Here is an 18233-nt window from a genome sequence, read left to right as displayed (position 1 = left end):
ATCTTTGGTAAGAGCCTTACAGGTGCTGTGATGTTGTGTCTGCTTGGACTGGAGGGTGTTAGAGGACCCACCATGTGGCTTAAATATGAAAGCATGTAGTTCAGAGAGCCTTGAGATGCTTCTGGTGTTGTCCTTAGCTCAGGTCTTGTCATAACCCAGTGTCAGCATGCGTCCTTGCTTGAGTGCTCAGTCTGAATGCTGTGTGGTTCTATGAAGAAGGTCAACAGTTTTAAAGCAGGAACCTTTCTATGTCAGGGATCTGGTCGCTTCTCTTATCACCGACTCTGGGGTCTGTGGGGCCTAATCTGACCCCCAGACACTGCTTGGGCCCTCAAGTAACTGGGGATTTGTGGACATCTGTGGCTTTGTGCTCAGTATTTGCTCAGACATGCTGTGAGATCATTGTCTGATGGTGTCAGTCCAGGTGCTGGCCTGAAGTTTCTGAACCTTTCTTTCTCTGACTCATGCTTAGTGATAGAGCATGGAGAGTAGGCTTCTTCAGAGGAGCTAGTGTCCAGTAACCCTGACTACCTCGTCTAAAAGCACTGGGGTCCTCTGTTGGTGCTCTGCCCTGCTGGTTTTTGTCAGCTTGTGTGATCCATCTCCCTTTTTTCTTTTTCCTGCCTGAAGAATGGCGAGCTGATTTATGGTTGTGGTGATGCCCGGAGCCCTGCGGCTGACTTGAAGGAGCTTGCGCACCACTTGAAGCCCTTCTTCTTCCCTTCCAATGGCTTGGCCAGTGGGCCTCACTGCACGAGGGCCGTGATCCGGGAGCTGGTGCGTGTTATCACAAGGGTGCTGCTGAGCAGCTCAGACAAAGGCCGAGCAGGTGCCCTGAGGCTTGGGCTCCAGGGCCCACGTGTCTGTGAAGCCAGCCCTTTCAGCAGGAGCCTACATCACCAAGGTAGGGCTGGGCCTTCTCCAGTGGGATGTGGGTCTACAGGTGCACTTAGACTATTCCTCCCCATAAGTAGCTAGAGTGGCACCTGCAGTGTGACTTCTGTGTCCTTGCTTGGCTTTGTGGCACTTTTGGAGGTGCTGTCTAGTTCTGTAATGGTTCCACAGAATGAGGCTTAGCTGACTCACAGAGAGTTGAGACTTGCTTTTCACCTTTATCTGGGTTTTTAAGCTGCTTGACATACTTGGACTGTATAGTTCCTACTAGTACTGCCTGTATCCTGTGTGTGTGCTGCAGTGAGTGAGTCCGTGCTCCACTGTACGTTTCCCCTCTGACCATCATCCTGACTTTGGATGCAGACTCCTTGGTCTGCTTGTCGGACAAGAACTGAGACCAGGAGTCCTTTGTGACTGGGCTGAACACTGTGGAGTGAGGACAGGCTTTCAGGGTCCCTGGCTCCAGAATGTGTCTGGAAGGACACAGATAGTTGCTGGCATCTAAGTGATCTGGTGACACCAGAGTCTTCTCTCACAGACCTTTCTGACACTAATGTGCAAACAGACCTAACTCATGGGTAAGCAGTATTTGAAACAATGAAATAACACTCATGTTTTCTTGTAACCCAGTGTTTTTTTAAATAGCATGAATCTGTCAGCACACGTAGTTTTTTATCTTTTAGCTACCATGATTGGGGTAGACATTCACTGCATGGACATCCTGCTGTCTTGACACAGGGCATCTGATGTGTGACTGAGAGCATGTTGCTGGAGTGTCTGAATAGACATGTTCCCTCCCTCGTCTTTTCCTTTAGTTGTCTCTAAGAGACCTCAGCTAAGGTGATACTGTACATGTCATTGTGAGAGAGCATGAGTGAAGGATGGAGCTTTTTTTCTCATCTGTCCCAGTGAGGACAGGACCTTGCTAATGGTCTTGACCACTGTCCATTACTTTGCACACTTAATTCATATTGTGGCAGGCAGACCCTGACCCTCTTGATATGTTTTGGCTCTGGAAACAGGGTCCCAGTTGGTCTTGAAGGGGTGAGGATGCTGAAGTTCATGTAGAATGATTATCTTTAAGCTTACATATAAAGTGACTTCTAGAGCATGGATAGAATTAAAGGATATTCTGGGTCAGTGTTTGGACAGCACAGGCCCAAGGGGAGAGGCATAGTCTCCATCTGTTTTGTGTGTAGAGCCACTAGGTGCAAACGGTAGTCTGTGCTCGGTCATCTTTGTAGCTTTATAAGGAATGCAGTGTCTGCCCTCGGTGTTAGGCTGGGGCCCTGGCTATGTCTGTAATGCCCAGTGGTTAAGCCCAGGGTGAACTCTGCTGTCTGCGCCAGCCTGGGTCTCCCTCCACAGTCTTCAAGTTTTGATAATGAACCTGCTCTCGTTCTCCCTTGATGTTCTTGGTAGGAAAAAACACCCCAGAGCACTCGGGGTTACCGAAGGGCTGTCTTCTATACAAAACCCTCCAGGTGCAGATGTTGGACCAGCTGGACATCGAAGGCCTCTACCCTCTATACAACCGGGTTGAGCGCTACCTGGAGGAGTTTCCTGAGGAGAGGTGAGGCTGGTGCCAGAGGAAGCTATGAGGCTAGGCTGGTTAAGGTTGCCTGAACTCCAGAACAAAACAAACCTCCCAGACAGAACCTGGCTCCAGAAGACCCCTACAACCAACTCTCTGCTGAGGAAGTCCCCTTTGGGATGTGTGTGTGCCAGGGTCCATATAAGATTAGTGGTTCATCACTAAGACACTTACAGAAATAACTTAAAAATGTGACCATTCCAAAATTTGTATGTCAGGGCCTGGCCTGCAGAGGGCAGTGTTGTCCCACAGGTTGCTCCAGTTAGCCCACTGCCTTTGTAGTTCCTGAGCTTCTCTGACTATCACATCTAGGGCTCTGGGCCTGCATTGTGCGTCCCCAAGTTCACACCTGCGGTGTCTGATGGGCAGTTCTCTTTGTACCTCACTGGCTTTTGCCTAAGGGTGTGTGAACCGCTGAGGACTAAGCCTGGCTCCCCTGAACCGTGGGGGTTGTTGATGGTATAGAATCAGGCTTAATGAGAACAAGCAAGGTCTCTTAGCTGCCTCTGAAACAAAGCATGTAATTGTTAGGTTGGCCGTGTGATACAGAATGCATTAGTGAGTGAAAGTCTCCAGGAGCTTTGTCATCCTGTTTATTTGGTCTTGGTGCTTTTCCTTCAGGAAAACATTACAGATAGATGGGCCTTATGATGAAGTGTTTTACCAGAAGCTGCTTGATCTGTCTACTGAAGATGATGGGACAGTGGCCTTTGCATTAAGGAAGGTGAGTAGACCCATTGAGAAGCACTGCATTCCTGAGGTGTTAATACCCCTATCCTCCACAACAGTGACAGCCCAGAACTCATTTATTTTTGGTTTTTCGAGACAGGGTTTCTCAGTATAGGCTTGGTTGTCCTGGAACTCGCTCTGTAGACCAGGCTGGTCTCGAACTCACAGAGATCTGCCTGGCTTTGTCTCCTGAGTGCTGGGATTAAAGGTGTGCTCCACCACCGCCCAGCCTAGAACTCAGATTTAAAGCAGAGTGACTGCAGCATTTCTCAGATGGGCTGGGGCAGCTAATGGATGGAGAGGGAGGCTCTAAGTGAAATTTATCTTGGCTCTGTTCTTCTCTTCAGAGGCAGGCTTCAGTGTGTGGTGGCCCCAGCCCCCACTTTTGAGAGCCTGACAACTATGCTGTGTTTGAGGCTTGAGAGAGGGATTGAGAAGGTCTTATAAAGAGGTTGAGGTGCAGGCTGAAACTTTTTTTTTTTTTTTTTTTTTTTTTTGTTTTTTAGAGACAGGGTTTTTCTATGGCTTTGGAGCCTGTCCTGGCACTAGCTCTGTAGACCAGGCTGGTCTCGAACTCACAGAGATCNATAGGCAGTGTTCTTGCTCACCTTTTCTTCCAGTGGGTACCTGTCGCTCATGGAATGTTTGAGGGATTTGGGGAAGGGAGTGTTTGATTGGTCTTGTTTTGGTTTTTAGAGACAGGGTTTTTCTATGGCTTTGGAGCCTGTCCTGGCACTAGCTCTGTAGACCAGGCTGGTCTCGAACTCACAGAGATCCGCCTGCCTCCCAAGTGCTGGGATTAAAGGCGTGCGCCACCATCGCCCGGCAGGCTGAAGCTTTCTTAAGCTGGGGGAACTCCAAAGGGAAAGCTCTGGGTCACGGTGCAGCAATTGGAGGCTGCCAAATCCAGCTGTGAGTACCTGGAAGGAGGCAGAAAACCCAAGTAAATGTAGTCTACACAGCTACCTAGAACTGGCTGAAAGAAATTCATTGGGAACATACAAAGTGCCGGTGTTGGGCACTGGCTCTGAGACGGGCTGCTGATAGGTTTTCATGTCAAATGTACTATCACATGCCCTCATAGATACTTATCCCAGAGAAATGAGGACTTATGTACAGAAGAACTGTGACAACCCGTGTTTTCAGCACATGCTATACTAGGTTAGACTGTCATCTCAGGACACTGGGCTTTCGGACTTCTGACTTTTTTTTTTTTTTTTTTTGGCTTTTTGAGACAGGGTTTCTCTGTAGCTTTGGAGTCTGTTCTGGAACTAGCTCTTGTAGACCAGGCTGGACTTCTAACATTTTGAGCACTGCCTGGAGGTGTAGTCAGTAGACTTTCCAGGAAGGCCAGCTTCCAATGTTTCAGGTTAGGGGGCCCTTTTGTCTCTTGGCAGCCACTTAGCACTGCTCTTATAGTTCAGGAACATCCATCAACAGGATACAAACGAGAGGGACTGTATCTCAGGAAAACTGTCCCAGAGGCAGGTGTGGGGAAGTGGTGGGGTGAGGCTCCCCATCAGTGTGCTGACTTGTGTGTTCCATTACTTAGTAGCTTCTTTAGTTCGTCTTCATTCCATGGTTTGGAAGTTACCTGTTTGGATTCTTTCCATGGTAATGTGTCCAGTTCACCCTACATATTTAAAGTGTAAAGCTGCTCAATTGTTTGTGGCCCCCGGTGGCACATGATACAGGACTTGGGGGACTTTAATTTTAGTTTTTCCCAGTGTGTGTGTGTGTACTTATCATTTGGTATTTGTTTATTTCAGGTTTTCTTTGGGTGTGGTAGGCAGCATGCTAGGCAAGCACTCTACCAGCTAGCTCTAGAGAGGTCATTTTTCAAAGTCCCAGTTTCGAGTATTGTTTTAGACATGCTTGTCAGATTCATTTGTGTGTTAGGCCCTTATTGCCTTACTTTCTTCCCACTCAGATCAGTCCTCTTTGTCCTGTTTTTCTTTAGCAGCAATTTCATGCCCTGTCCTTTACTCACAACCACATCACTTAAAACACACCCTTAGCTGTCTCTGCCCCTGCAGTCCTGAGCAACTGCATTCTTTCTCTGAGTGTTGCTTATAAACGAGACAGTCATGTGTGAGCCTTTGTGCACAGCTTTGACATAGATAACTTTCAGATTTCACCTCCTCATTCTCTTTCATGGCTCAGATTCCATTACAGTGGACATACTGTAATTTAGACACCTGCCCATCAGTTGATGGACATCTCAGTTGTGACCACTTTTACAATCAGCGCTGTTGTAAATATTTGTGCACAAGCTTTTATGTGGCTGTATATTTTTTTCTGTGGTGTATGCCTAGGAGTGGAGTTGCTTGGTCCAAATGACAATATCTTGTGTGTTGTTTGGGCTAGCTTCAGACTTGGAATCTTCCTGCTGCCGTCTGCGTAGCTGAGATTACAGGTGTGCCTCCTACTTAGTCTTTTTTTGGGGTGAAGTGGGTGAGTAGTGTAATGGTCTCCGATAGGTTTTTCTTTATATGCTGTTACTTGACCTTTTTCTTGCTCTTAATATTCATTCTTTGTTTTGTATGTTTTGTAAAAATATGGAACACCTCACCAATTGACATGTCATCCTTGCGCAGGGGCCATGCTAATCTTCTCTGTATCGTTCCAGTTTTAGGATATGTGCTGCCGAAGCGAGCACGGTGGTCTCCATTTGCTTTAAAGAAGGCTTCTTTGATGGGGGTGGGTAGCTACAGTCATCAGTGGGTATAAGGATAAGATTTAGAATGTAGTAATGAAGTACGCTCAACTAGCAAAGTGGAATGTAGTAATGAAGTACGCTCAACTAGCAAAGTGGTAACAGTAGATTCTTTTCTAGGTCTGAGACCTCACTGTCCCTGGGAAACTGGCAGAAAGATCATAAGAGCCAGAGTATGAGGCAGTCTCCCGTGAAACAGTCTCTTCTAGAAATAGCTGCATAAAAAAAAAACACTGCAACACTGGCGATGTCAAAATAGACACGTTAAAGTGGAAGGGGGAAGTTTGTAGTGTCCCCTCACTAGACAAAGAACTATAGACAACTGTTGACTGCTGGAAGAAGAATTAGCCCCTTATTGGTTGTTCAACACAGAGTGGTCAGCTCTGAAATCACAGATACACAAACAACTAAAAACGGACCGAGAGTGGGGGTAGGTGGGAAAGGTTTGAGGAAGGAAAGGGGGGAAGGGAAGTGATTGTAATTCTTTTTTTTTTTTTTTCCTTTTGTTTGAGATAGGTTTCTCTGTGTAACAGTCCTGGCTGTCCTGGAATTTACTTTCTAGACCAGGCTGGCATGGAATTCATTGAGATCCACCTGCCTCTGCCTCTCAAGTGCTGGGATTAAAGGTGTGTACCACTACTGTCTGGCGGTAATCCTATTTAATTAAGTTTTTTTTTTAAAAAAATGTTGATATTGACATTGTTTTATTTTTACCTGCACATAAACACCTCTGAGATGTTTTGCAAATGAATTTATGTTTGGTAGGTTTCAGTGCCATATAGTTACAAAGCAAGAGATTATTTAAACATTTTCATTTTAACTTTTTGAGCCTTTATTTCATTAACTGTTTGGATTATGAAAAAATAACTTATATATAAGAATGTTCAGAAAAAAAATGTATAGCCCAGTGAGCAGAAGCCAACCAGAGCCCCTGTTGGAATTGCTTCTCAGTCTCAACTAAGATCTCATATGCAGTCTCTCTAGCTGGAGTCTGACCTGTGTTCCTGTGCAGTGCTTTGTTCTGCTTTTAGCATCTCGTAATGGCATCATGCTGTGCATGCTCTATGTTCCTGTGATGTTTTCTCTAGCAATAGTTGAGCTGTGCCTTTGCTGCATGTTTTATTTTTCCAAAACAGAAGTAATATAATTTTAATTTCAATATTTATAATACACAAATTAGGAAGTAAGAATTCTAAGTACAACTTTAAGCAAGTCACTTGTCTTCCCCCTATAATAATAATATAAGCTATTTAAAGACTTACAAATTCAGAGTAAAACAGAAACAAACATACTGTACACTTTCCCTGCCTGCAGGCAAAAGATGGGGAATACTGTTCTAAATAAAAACAAATGCTCTTAAAGCTTCAGCATCCCACTCCCAGCCACACCCCATTCCATTGTCACACAGTGTGTTTCTGTAGCCAAAGGACACGCACACACACTGACTGCCTACACACAAATGAGACACTACTCTGCACGCAGCCCAAACAAGAAGACTAACAGTCACCAGGGACCATGAACATAAAAACCAGTAAGGAAAGTCAGGCTAGCAAAACATTACTACAAAACTAGTAAGTACCATAGCCAACAATTGCCCTGTTTTCAAATTTCACAGAGTTAAAACCCCTAAATCAATACTCCCCATTGCCACCCTCCAACACCCCAAAAGAAAACTTGCTGAAACACTGGTAAAGTTAGATGTTTCACAATAAAAGCTCATACTATATTATATAATCTCTTAAAATGAACCTTTTCATCCTTTCCATAGCATGAAACCGTTATGGCTTAATTATATTAAAAGTAGAAAAGTCTTTCCCACAGGAAATACAGTCTGCAAAGACGCACACACATTTCCTATCAGTGCTATGTCATACTTGACTACGCCTGTGTAGTCAAGAGCTGTTTGTAGAAAAACTGAGGTTACAGCATTCGATTCAGTCTAACCATAAACTGTAAGGCCCTTAGTTTGGTTTAGGATTCTTTTGCAAGATAAAATAACCTTGGGGTTCACTTAGCAAGTTACACCTCAGGTCCCTGACTGTATTGTGTCAGTGCATGTTCTTATTTTGCAGTGATTTATGAATGGGTGGATTTAGGATTTCCTTCTTCACTGTATGAGGCTATAGTTTTAGGTGCCCTCAGCATTAGAATTAAGTATGTTTCAATTGTCATTTATCATTTCAAGTGGCTTTTTTTATCTTTGGATATTCTTTGGATATACTTTTTACCTTCAAATTTCCTTTTTCTGCCATAGTAGAACGATTCTAGATTTTTTTTTTTTTGAGGCTGTTTTTCTCTGTAGTCCTGGCTGTCCTGGAGCTCACTTTATGGACTAGCATGGCCTTGAACTCAGAGATCCGCCTGCCTCTGCATCCCAAGTGCTGGGATTAATGGCGTGCGCCACCACCACCTGGCACTTCTCTAGATTCTTGTGCTTAATAATGCCTTTTCCATCTTTTTGTATATTCTTTGTCATTGAGTAGACATAAAAATGGTTTTTTAAAATACTTTACGAGCATGTACACCATCCATGTGTGTGCAGGTGCCCAGAGGCCAGAGGGTGTTGGACCTCCTAGAACTGGAGTTCCAGGTGGTTGTGAGCCCCCTAATGTGGGTGCTGAGAGCCAAACTTAACCACTGAGCCATCTTGCCAGCCTCTATAATTTTTTTTTGTTTAAAAATATTCTGGGTGCTAGATAGATGGATTAACATTGTATTATTAATTAGTTATTCTTTTATTATTGTATTAATAAATATTGGTAAATATAGGAGCTGGAGAGATGTGTCATTGGTGAATAGCCCTTGCTTTCCCTGGGGAATACTTAGGTTCAGTTCCCAGCATCTACTTCAGGATGAATGGATGCTCACAACCACCTCTAATTCCAGCTCTTGTGGGTCCGTTGCCATTTTTTTCCTGAGAACACTTCCACACATGTGTGCATACACTCATATAGCTACACACACACACACACATTACTTATAAAAGCAAAAAAATCAATCCTGACACTGTTACTTAGACTTAAAATTTGAGACAGGGCCTAACTTTGACAGACTTGTTTGTGTCTCTCTTCTAGAAGTCACATATGTGCTGGATGGATTCTCTGTGTGTCATGTTAGCCTTCTGCTCTGTATTGTGTGGCTCTGTTCCATGCTACATTCTAGGTATTTTCTTTGATTCTTCCATTTTAGCAATTCTTGGTAGCTTTTTCCGCCTCTCTCCATTTCTTCTCTTCTTTGGTCTTAGCCCCTAAGTTGTTACCTTTCTTTGTCCAGTTCCTATCTTTGTGGGTAATTAGTGTTAACACTTCTCAGAAAACTGTGGGAGTTGCTGCTGCAGGGAACACAATGGAGGATACGTCACACCCCTGGCCACAGGGTCCTAGCTTACTAACTGGTCAGTTTCACTGCTCTTGTAGTTACTCCGCCCTGTTCAGTCACACCTGTTAGTTAATCTGATGAAGGCTTATTGTTGTTTTGCTAAGACATTTAAATGGCTCATTTTTATGGTTTCCAGTTCTCAGAAGTTGTTTGGTCTGATTCTTTGAGTGGAGCAGCATGTGTCTGGTACCTCAACAGCTGGAGTCCCTTTGTGTATATCCGGTTCTGCTATTGTGTTTTTCAGTTTTTAGCTCTTGTTTTGTAAAAAAAATAGTTATTTCTTTAGAGCAGTTTCCACTTCTTAGCAAAAAGTGAGGGGAAGTTTAGGTTCTCATATGGCTTTTTTGTTGGCTTTTATTCATGTTATTCTGTCTTGTGCCTACATGTTTTTACTTGTGTGTCAGAAATTGTATTTGTGCAATTATTTTAGAAATACTTGCTGCCTCGCATTGTCTTTCCAAAGAGAATAATAGGTGTGTCTCTGCCAAGAGGACTGGCAGGCTGGTGTCACTGTGACCCAGTTTTGGGGCTGATCCTTCTGAAAGTCTGCAGTTCCTGGGGAAGGCGTGCCAGCTTGGGCTCAGTGTGAATCTGAATGGAGCAGCAGTGTGCACACTAAGAGAGGACTTATGTGGTTCCTGTCCTGTCAGCTTGAAGGTTGACCTTCCTTTGTAAAACAAACCCAAAGCCTGTTGACTCTGTCTTGTCAGCAGTGTCTCTAAGCAGAGATTTCTGATACTCCATCCAGTTTTTCTAGTTGGCTATTACCACTGAATTGGCTCAATAACCCACTTGAACGATACTCTAAGTGAAAGTCTCACTCCTTGGTTTTGTGTCTGAGAAACACGTGCACATCCCTCCTCTGCACTGAAGAACACTTATAATTTCATTTCTTTGATATGTAGCAACAATACCTTCTCATATATAGACACACACACAATATGTAAATATTTAATATTTGTATGTCAAGGCTGGAGAGATGGCTCAGCAGTTAAAGAACACTGGCTATTCTTAGAAAGGACCCTGGTTCAACTCCCAGTACCCGTATGGTGGCTCACAACTATCTGTAACTTTACTTTCTGGGAATCTAATGCTCTTTTGGCCTCCTCAGGCACTGTACAACATGCAAAGCACCCACACACATAAAAGATGTATATGGAGTCCAGCCTGGCCTGAAATTCACTGTTGTTGCAGAGGATGATTTGAGTTCCTGACCCTTCTGATTCCTCCAAATTCTGGGAATGTATGTGTAAACCACCAAAGCGGTTAGGTCTTACACATTCTCCCTGTGATCATCAGATTGGTTATCCTTAGCATTTGGATTAGGCCTGTATCATGTAAAGTTCTTGATAGTTGTTTAGGTTTTCAGACTGTCTGATATGGCTTTTTTGTTCTGTACCTCGTTAGACTGGCTATGCCTTCAGGGCATTTTATATTGAACTCTTTCTTTTTGTCTTAATTAGGGTTTCTACTGCTGCAACAAAACACCATGACCAAAGAGCAAGCTGGGGACGAAAGGGTTAATACCCCCCCCCCTTTTTTAAACTTCCATTTCAGCATTGCTGTTCATCACTGAAGGAGGGCAGGATCCTGGAGAAGGGGCTGATGGAGAGGCCATGGGCGGGATACTGCTTATTGGCTTGCTTCCCATGGCTTGCTTAGCCTGCCTTCTTAAAGAACCCAGGACCCATCCAGGAATGGTACCACCCACCATGGACTGGGTCCTCCCCAACTGATCACTAAATGAGAAAATGCTTTACAGCTGCATCTCAGGGCATTTCCTCAGCTGAGGCTCCTTCCTCTGATGACTCCATGGCTTGTGTCAAGGTGACACACAGTAACCCAGTATGCTTTTTGACTGGCTTCTTGCTATGTATCATGAAATTACAAATTTCTTTGCTAACTGGAGGGTGTGCGGATGGGAGCTGGGTGTCTCTAGCTTCCAGGTTCTTAAGGTCCAGAACAGCCAGCAGGCCTGGTGTGGGTTATGCTGCCCCTTCCCCTCCCTGCCTCAGGGAAGTGCAACCTGAGGCCTTCCCAGTGCAGCACCTCCTGCTTCTGCAAAATCAGAGGAAATGGTTGAGAGGGAGAAAAGAGCGTACTTTCTGTCGTCAGGTCAGATGCTAGGGCCAGTGATGACGTGTAAAGCCAGTTCCTTTCATGTAACTGTAAAAGCAGGAGCTGTTTAAAATACTCAAAAGATGTACCAAGGTCCAAAGAACTAAGGGGATTAAAAACTGCCTCAAATTGTGTGTTGTAGAGGTGACCATGGTGGACACTCTGTCTTTGGTCTCTCACATGTGTCGTATTGGTACTGGGGTTTCTGGGCAGGTTTATAATGCAGAACTGCATTTGCTTGTCTTGTTCTGTGGAAGAGCTAGTTCAGAAGCATGCACCTGTGCTTGGTCCAGCCCTGTCATCACCTGGCAGTCCTGTCTTTGTACAGTGGGATACCTCACTGCAAGCTGAGGATGCAGAATTAATAGATTCACAGCCCTAGAATGTGTCCAATATTGGCTATAATCACCATTTCCCCCAAATACACTGCATGCATCTTCTAGAAGGTACAGTGATTACTGCTGAATACTCAAATGTAGTCAACATATGGAAAAGCTGAGGCAACTTTCCCCTTCTCTCCTTCCCCAAAGATAGACTGGTTAACTCACTGATGGCAGGTCACAAGCCTCAGGGATCCAGTTGGGGTCCACACTCAGTAAGAGGTGAAAGGATACCGTGGAGGCTGGTGTGTGTATTGTATATTGTCACAGGGACTGTTTCCCACTGTGTCAGCCTAACTTCACCGTCAGGCTTTATCACAGAAAATAGTTGCTCTGTTTAGTGGAGAGGCCTTGTGACTCGGAGCTACCCTCTCTTTCCTCCACAGGTGCAGCAGTACCGGGTAGCTATGACCGCCAAGGACTGTTCCATCATGATCACACTCTCCCCTTATTTACAAGGCACAAGGTGAGGAACCATTGCATGACACCTTCCTTGGTCTAATGATTTTGTGGAACAATGCTGACAAAGAGACTCCCTTATTAGAAACCCTGCCTGATGGGGCTACTCTTTTTTTGAGACGGAGTATTGCTATGTAACAGTCCTGGAACTAGCTCTTGTAGACCAAACTGGCCTCAAACTCAGAGATCCACCTGCCTCTGCCTCTCCAGAGCTGGGGCTAAAGACTTGTGCCTCCACAGCCTGGCTTGGGGCTACTATATCTTTGTTAGAGTTGTTCTCAAAGGGCTTCATTTTTTTTCCCCCTGAAGGATGGGAGCTTTTGCATGTGTGTGTGGCAAGGGTGTGTGTGTGGGGGGGGATGTTTTGAGACAGGGTTTCTCTGTGTAGCCCTGGCTGTCCTGGAACTCACTTTCTGGACCAGGTTGGCCTTAAACTCACAAAGATTCTACCTCTGCCTTCAGAATGCTGGGATTACAGGTGTGTGCCACCATGCCCAGCTGGATGGGAACTTATTAACTCTTATTCTCTAGAAACTTGTGACTTAATTACAGGCATTTATGGATAATAAGACTTTTTCCTTTAAAATGATTATTATGTTTTATTAATATCTCTATTAAATTGGAATGTTCATTATTGTTTTATAAGAAAAAACTCTAGTAACCGAGTGTAAATAATGTGGCCAATTCCTTTCAGAGGAAGCCCAGGCTCCATTCAGGCTGAAGTGCTTGAACCTTTTAAAGATTGCAGAGCGTACTAACTTTCACAACTGTTACTGCCATTTTTAAACCTCTCAAACAGTGTATTCTTGTTCCTCTTCTGAATAACCAGCATGTTTGCCATCTTTCCCCCCACAAATGTTTGGCTAGTTGTTGTCACCTCCCCTAGCTTTTAGTGATTCATGCTGAGCCTCTTCGCCTTGTAGCATCTTCAGCCTTGATCTCCATGAATGCCAAACCCTACAGACTTCTCTGGAATCCTCCACATCTGACCTGTGTTCCTGGGTTAGGTGATTATCTTTCTGATGTTTCTGAGCTTTGTGTTTCCTAGTAAGGTTCTCTGGGAGGCACAGACAGCGCTGTACTGTCAGGTGCTGCATGTGAAGGGATAGTTAGGGCTGAAGGCAGTGGCTCTGGTTAGTTACAAGCTCCTGTCGTCCCTAAGAAAGACCCCAAGCTTAGCTGTGAGGAGCCCTTCAGTAGACTACGGATCTGTGCTAGAGGAGAGCTGCTCCCAAGCCTGGCCAGTGATGCAGCTGGGAAAGGGAAAGGTGTTGAGTGCAGGGTGCTCAGGTGGAAGCTGATTCAAAGTTCAAAGGTCAAGAGGCGGGAAGTTCAGGGCACCTGAAGGATACACTTGTGACTCATCCCCTCCAGCACTGTATCTGTGTGTGTGGTCCACAATTGTTTCTTTTGAGGAAAGCTGAAGGCTGGGTTCCTTTTCCACACCCTGACTCCGACTGCTCAGTAAATCAACATTTGCTGTGGGGGCAGAGGGTTGTGTGTCCAGATGGCTGGAGGCTCAGGATCACCAGCCACCAAGTACTGCATCTGCTCCCTCTGTTCCAGAGACTGGAAGATTGTCTCACTTTTATGCTTAAAATAAAACAAGACAGAAATACCATCACAGCTAGGAAATAGTAGACTCTCAGAGGTACATAGTTGGCCACAGTAGACACGCTCGATCTGATCAGCCTCTCACTTTTGCCTTTTTAATCTGGCAAGGAGTTAACAATCAAGGATGCTTAATGCGGACTTGCCCACCTTCCCAGTGTATGACCCAGCAGAACTTTGTCTCTGACTCTGCTTCTCAAATTCTCATTGCTAGAATCTTTAGAGGGGGCTGGAGGGATGGCCCAGAGGTTAAGAGCACTGACTGTTCTTCCAGAGGATCAGGGTTTGATTCCCAGCACCCACATGGCAGCTCACAACTGTCTGTGACTCCAGTTCCACGAAATCCAACACCCGCACACAAACATACGAAGGCAAAAACACCAATGTGCATAAAATAAATAAATTTAGAATCTTTAGAGGCTAGGAAAATTTTGATTTAAAAATTTGAAAACTGTACAACCAATATGGTTATGTGATATAATTTTGTATTAATATTTGATCTCTTAGCATCTCATCCTGAGCCCATTGTCAGGCTTGTTAGTTTATCTCATGTCACAACAAATACACTGATAAAATGAATTCAGTTTAAAGTCCACGATGAAAAATGGAAAAAGAAAATTAGGTAAAAAATCATTTCCATTCTTAAGTGTTTCATGAACACTGATTCAAGCTTATTTAATTTTAAAATGTGAAATGTTTAGAGCTTTTGAAAGTTTGAAAAGCTTTGCCATTTGGCATTATGCCTCTGTATACCTATTTTGTGGAAATTGAGAATTTGGTGACCAATTTGAAGAGAGATGGCAGACTAGGAAATTCTTACTTGTTTTTGCAGAGGATTCTGAAGAGGAATAATGGGCCCCGCCCTTGGAGGCTGCCTTACCTGCTAAGGTCCAGGTCTCAAGGCCAGACAATAGGGCTCATCAGGAGGCTCAAAGTTGGTGGTCCAGATCCACTTTGAAGCAGGAGCAAAGGAGCTAGGGGGATGGCAACAGGACACTCCAAGGTACCCTACTGCTGTGCTTGTCTGCCTGTGGAAGGAGCTGCAGAGTTTGAGATTAGATGTTCTCCACCCCCAATTTTACTTTGGAGAATATACACAGGCATGAGCCTTCTTTGAGGAGGGTGGTGCTGTGCTCCCCAGAATTGTACCTAGCTCCAGGAAATAACATTCAGGAAAACCAGAGATAAATTAGGACCGAGTTCATCCTAAGATGCATAGTAAACCCAAGGCTGAATTTATATCCCTGAATTTTAATGTATAGTCCACAAGCTTCTGTGGTTGCTATTTGTTTCCATTGCCTTCCTGTTGCTCCAGGCTTTTGAAGAGTTTGGAACTATCAGGGAAGTTCTCGTTGCTACTTGTCCCTAAACCCTGCCAAGTCTATTACAAACATGCGCTTTGGCTTCACTGTGTATCTCCCGGCCTCCCTCAAATCTGGTTAGTGTCTTGGAGAACAGCTATCAAGGTGAAGACAGCAGCTCCAGCCCCCAGATCATTCCAGTACCAGTTTCTAGGGCTACTACAGGGATAGGGATGTGGTCATGGCAGTAGGGTTGGGATGACTGTGCCCTGGCTTTTGCTGAGTTTTTGCCATATAGTCTGAAGGAGACAGACTTTTCAGTGTTAAGGGGCTAGTGTACACTGGCCTGTGTCCTTGACTGTTTTGGAGCTTGTGGTCAGTTGTCAGACCTGTGATCGAGCCAAACTCAATTTTTTCCCTATAAACAGGATTCTGGAGCAACAAATGCGGATCAAGGCTTTAGTGTACTTTAGAATAGGCCCATGTATGTCAGTGTTTGTTCTTCCAACTCAGGAGTTTTTGAAGCTTATTTTGTCTGTCTTGTTTTTAATGATGTCTAAGTGTACAGAGTAGTGAGCGTGGAGGAACCAGAACTCCCCAACAGTTCTCTTGTGCCAGCCTGGGATTAGATGCCATTCAGGCAGGAGTATGAATGCTATGTACTGTGTTTTCAGAACAGTTGGATGCACTGCAACCTCAGTATCAGGTTTAAGGTTATTCTGAAAAGGTTTTCAAGTCAGTGCTCATATTGTTATAAGCACATGACTTTCTGATGTTTATAAAATCCACAAAAGCCCTGAGGGGGAAAAAAAGCATTGAAGATGTGACTTGAGAGTTAACACAGAACTGCTTGCTCTCCAAATGTGAAAAGCACGAAGGAACTGGTTCTCAGCAGCAACAGGAAAGCACACAAAGAGAGTCTGTTCTCAGCAGCCATCCAGCTGGCTGTCGCACAGCCTGATCTACTCTTTACTTTTTCTTAGGTTTTGTAATACTTGGCTCACAATAAAGTGACTTTTCTTTTCCAGCATTCGTTAATACCACTGGAACATGGGGAATATCACTCACGCATTCCACATAATGGCTTTTCCACCTTTGGTTCTTTTAAACCTTCTTCCCAGACAGTGTACTGGCCTGTGGCCTAGCAGTCACTTACCTGTGCTAGTGTTTGAAGCTGCCCAGACAGGAGATGCATACAGACACAGAATGGGTGCTCTGAAAGCTGGGCTGGGAGGGCCTTTGGTCTGTGTAATCTGAAATTCTCTTGTTACTTGCAGCTCTGACCAGAGGCCTGTTATCCCTTCATCAAGGTCCCGGCTGGCCTTCTCTGTGTCTGTACTGGACCTCGACCTCAAGCCCTATGAGAGCATTCCTCACCAGTATAAACTGGACAGCAAGATCGTCAACTATTACTCAAAGACTGTGCATGCCAAAGATGACACTGTGAGGTCGACTCGGTTCAAGGAACATGAAGATTGCACATTAGTTCTCCACAAGGTCTAACTTTTTCCTCTGCGGTGTCTTTGAAACTTGAATGTGAAAGTTGAATGACAGAGCTATTTTTGGTTGTGTTGGGTGACTTGGCTGTGAATGTTTTTGCTTTTAACCCCTGCTGAGGTTAGACTGCCTCTCAGAGACAAGGAATTGAAGAGCACTAGAGTCTTCTAGGACAAGGAATGTAGGACGTGAGTGCTGTGTCCCAGCAAGCCATCTGTTTTCTTAGAGTGGAAGTGTCCGTTAAACCCAGGAAAACACCCTGGATAGTTCTTCCAAGCAGAGCTCACGTCTAATTCTCTAATGCAAAAAGCCTTATTATTAAGACCCAAGGTTTGGATCTCCTACCACCAGACTCTTGACATAAAAAACTTGAATTGTCACGAGTATCTTACCGTTTGGATTTTCAAGAAAACATGGATACTACTGGAACTTTCCCAGCTGTTAACTGGTTACATTTTCAATGCAAATCACACATCAACACAGGTATTGGGTAGTTCCCTGCTGCAGAGCGGTCAGGGGTTAGTGGGACATCGGTTCTGAGTGGTTTATACTCAGGTCCCTGTGGAGGTACTGAAGGGACAGCAGCAGGGAACATAGACTCAGGTCAGGTTAGACACCACTCACATGAGCATTGCTTTTTTGTTGTTTTTAAATTCTTCATTATGATTTTAACTCTAGGGGGAGCTGAGGCGTTCTTTCCTACCTGAAATTGCTGCTGTAGAGGCTGGAAGCAGAGCTGTAACTCAGAGCTGCTGTGGTTGGCTGGGTGGGTGTGCCTGACAGCCTGAATTCTCCTGGCACTCTGGTGTCTTGGGTGGTTGAGGAACAAGGTTCCCTTCCTCCTAAACCACATTCATCCCGGGGTTAGCTCTGGGACATATTGGGTATGTGGGTCTAGGGCCTTGCTGTTTTCATCAGGGCTATAGAAGGCTCCTGGCTGGCATTGAGGATTCTTATTAGGGTCACCAAAAGTGTGCCTGGCTGCTATGAAATCATTGGGAGTTTTGGCTTCATTTTTTTTAATCCTATGGTAGGCTGTACAGACTGATTATTTATATCATCCTTTTGAGAGACAAATGAAGGCTTATTGTAACATAGTAGTAAAAACCATGGAACTGTATGAAAATGCTATGTGAAAAATGAAGAAAATATTTTGCTGATTGTAAATTTTTGTGGGAAATTTTGTGATAATTTGAGAATTATACTTGTTTGATCAAGCGACCTCCTATAGAATTTATTAAATTCTGTCCTAATATTCTAACTATTGAACACTCAGGTAAAGACACTTGTACTTTTGGATCCTTGGCTTTCTTTTGACTGGTTGTATGCTGGGATATGTGCTTATAGCCTTCACTTGAGTCGTGTGCTTGAAGGTCATGTTCTCATGACTCTAGATGTGCAGGGGAAAGCAGCCTTCAGTTTTGTTTTGACTCAGTGTTGACTGATTTGGAGGTAGACTAGCCATGTGTATGTGTGCATGTGTGTGGTAGAGGTGTTACGCCTGAAACCACAGTACTGGTCTCAGGGTGGGTCCCAGGCTCTCAGGGCACGAAACT

General features: G+C 44.5%; 1 protein-coding gene and 1 non-coding gene across 3 annotated transcripts in view; one reads left to right on the top strand and one right to left on the bottom strand.

Annotated features, from left to right (window-relative positions):
* Positions 1 to 17976, top strand: part of Ippk (inositol-pentakisphosphate 2-kinase) — a 40864-nt gene extending 22888 nt beyond the window's left edge. Inside the window, exons 9-14 of one of the 2 annotated variants that reach the window (XM_050144462.1) lie at positions 631 to 904; positions 2317 to 2467; positions 3110 to 3212; positions 12196 to 12275; positions 13192 to 13275; positions 16458 to 17976. In XM_050144462.1, the coding sequence (XP_050000419.1) occupies positions 631 to 904; positions 2317 to 2467; positions 3110 to 3212; positions 12196 to 12275; positions 13192 to 13275; positions 16458 to 16683 (918 nt within the window). In that variant the 3' untranslated portion in view covers positions 16684 to 17976. The remainder of the gene's footprint in view (positions 1 to 630; positions 905 to 2316; positions 2468 to 3109; positions 3213 to 12195; positions 12276 to 13191; positions 13276 to 16457) is intronic. The other variant, XM_050144463.1, reaches the window with a different exon arrangement.
* On the bottom strand, positions 5770 to 5876 carry LOC126503074 (U6 spliceosomal RNA). The gene has a single exon (XR_007592144.1). It is a non-coding gene; the product is annotated as a U6 spliceosomal RNA (small nuclear RNA).
* Positions 17977 to 18233: the final 257 nt, after the last annotated feature.

This window comes from Alexandromys fortis, unplaced genomic scaffold, assembly GCF_014885135.2.
Source record: "Alexandromys fortis isolate MF-2015 unplaced genomic scaffold, M_Fortis_MF-2015_v1.1 scaffold_1, whole genome shotgun sequence".
Lineage (NCBI taxonomy): Eukaryota > Metazoa > Chordata > Mammalia > Rodentia > Cricetidae > Alexandromys > Alexandromys fortis.
Note: the sequence above shows the minus strand (reverse complement) of the source record. Positions and strands in the feature narration are given on the sequence as shown.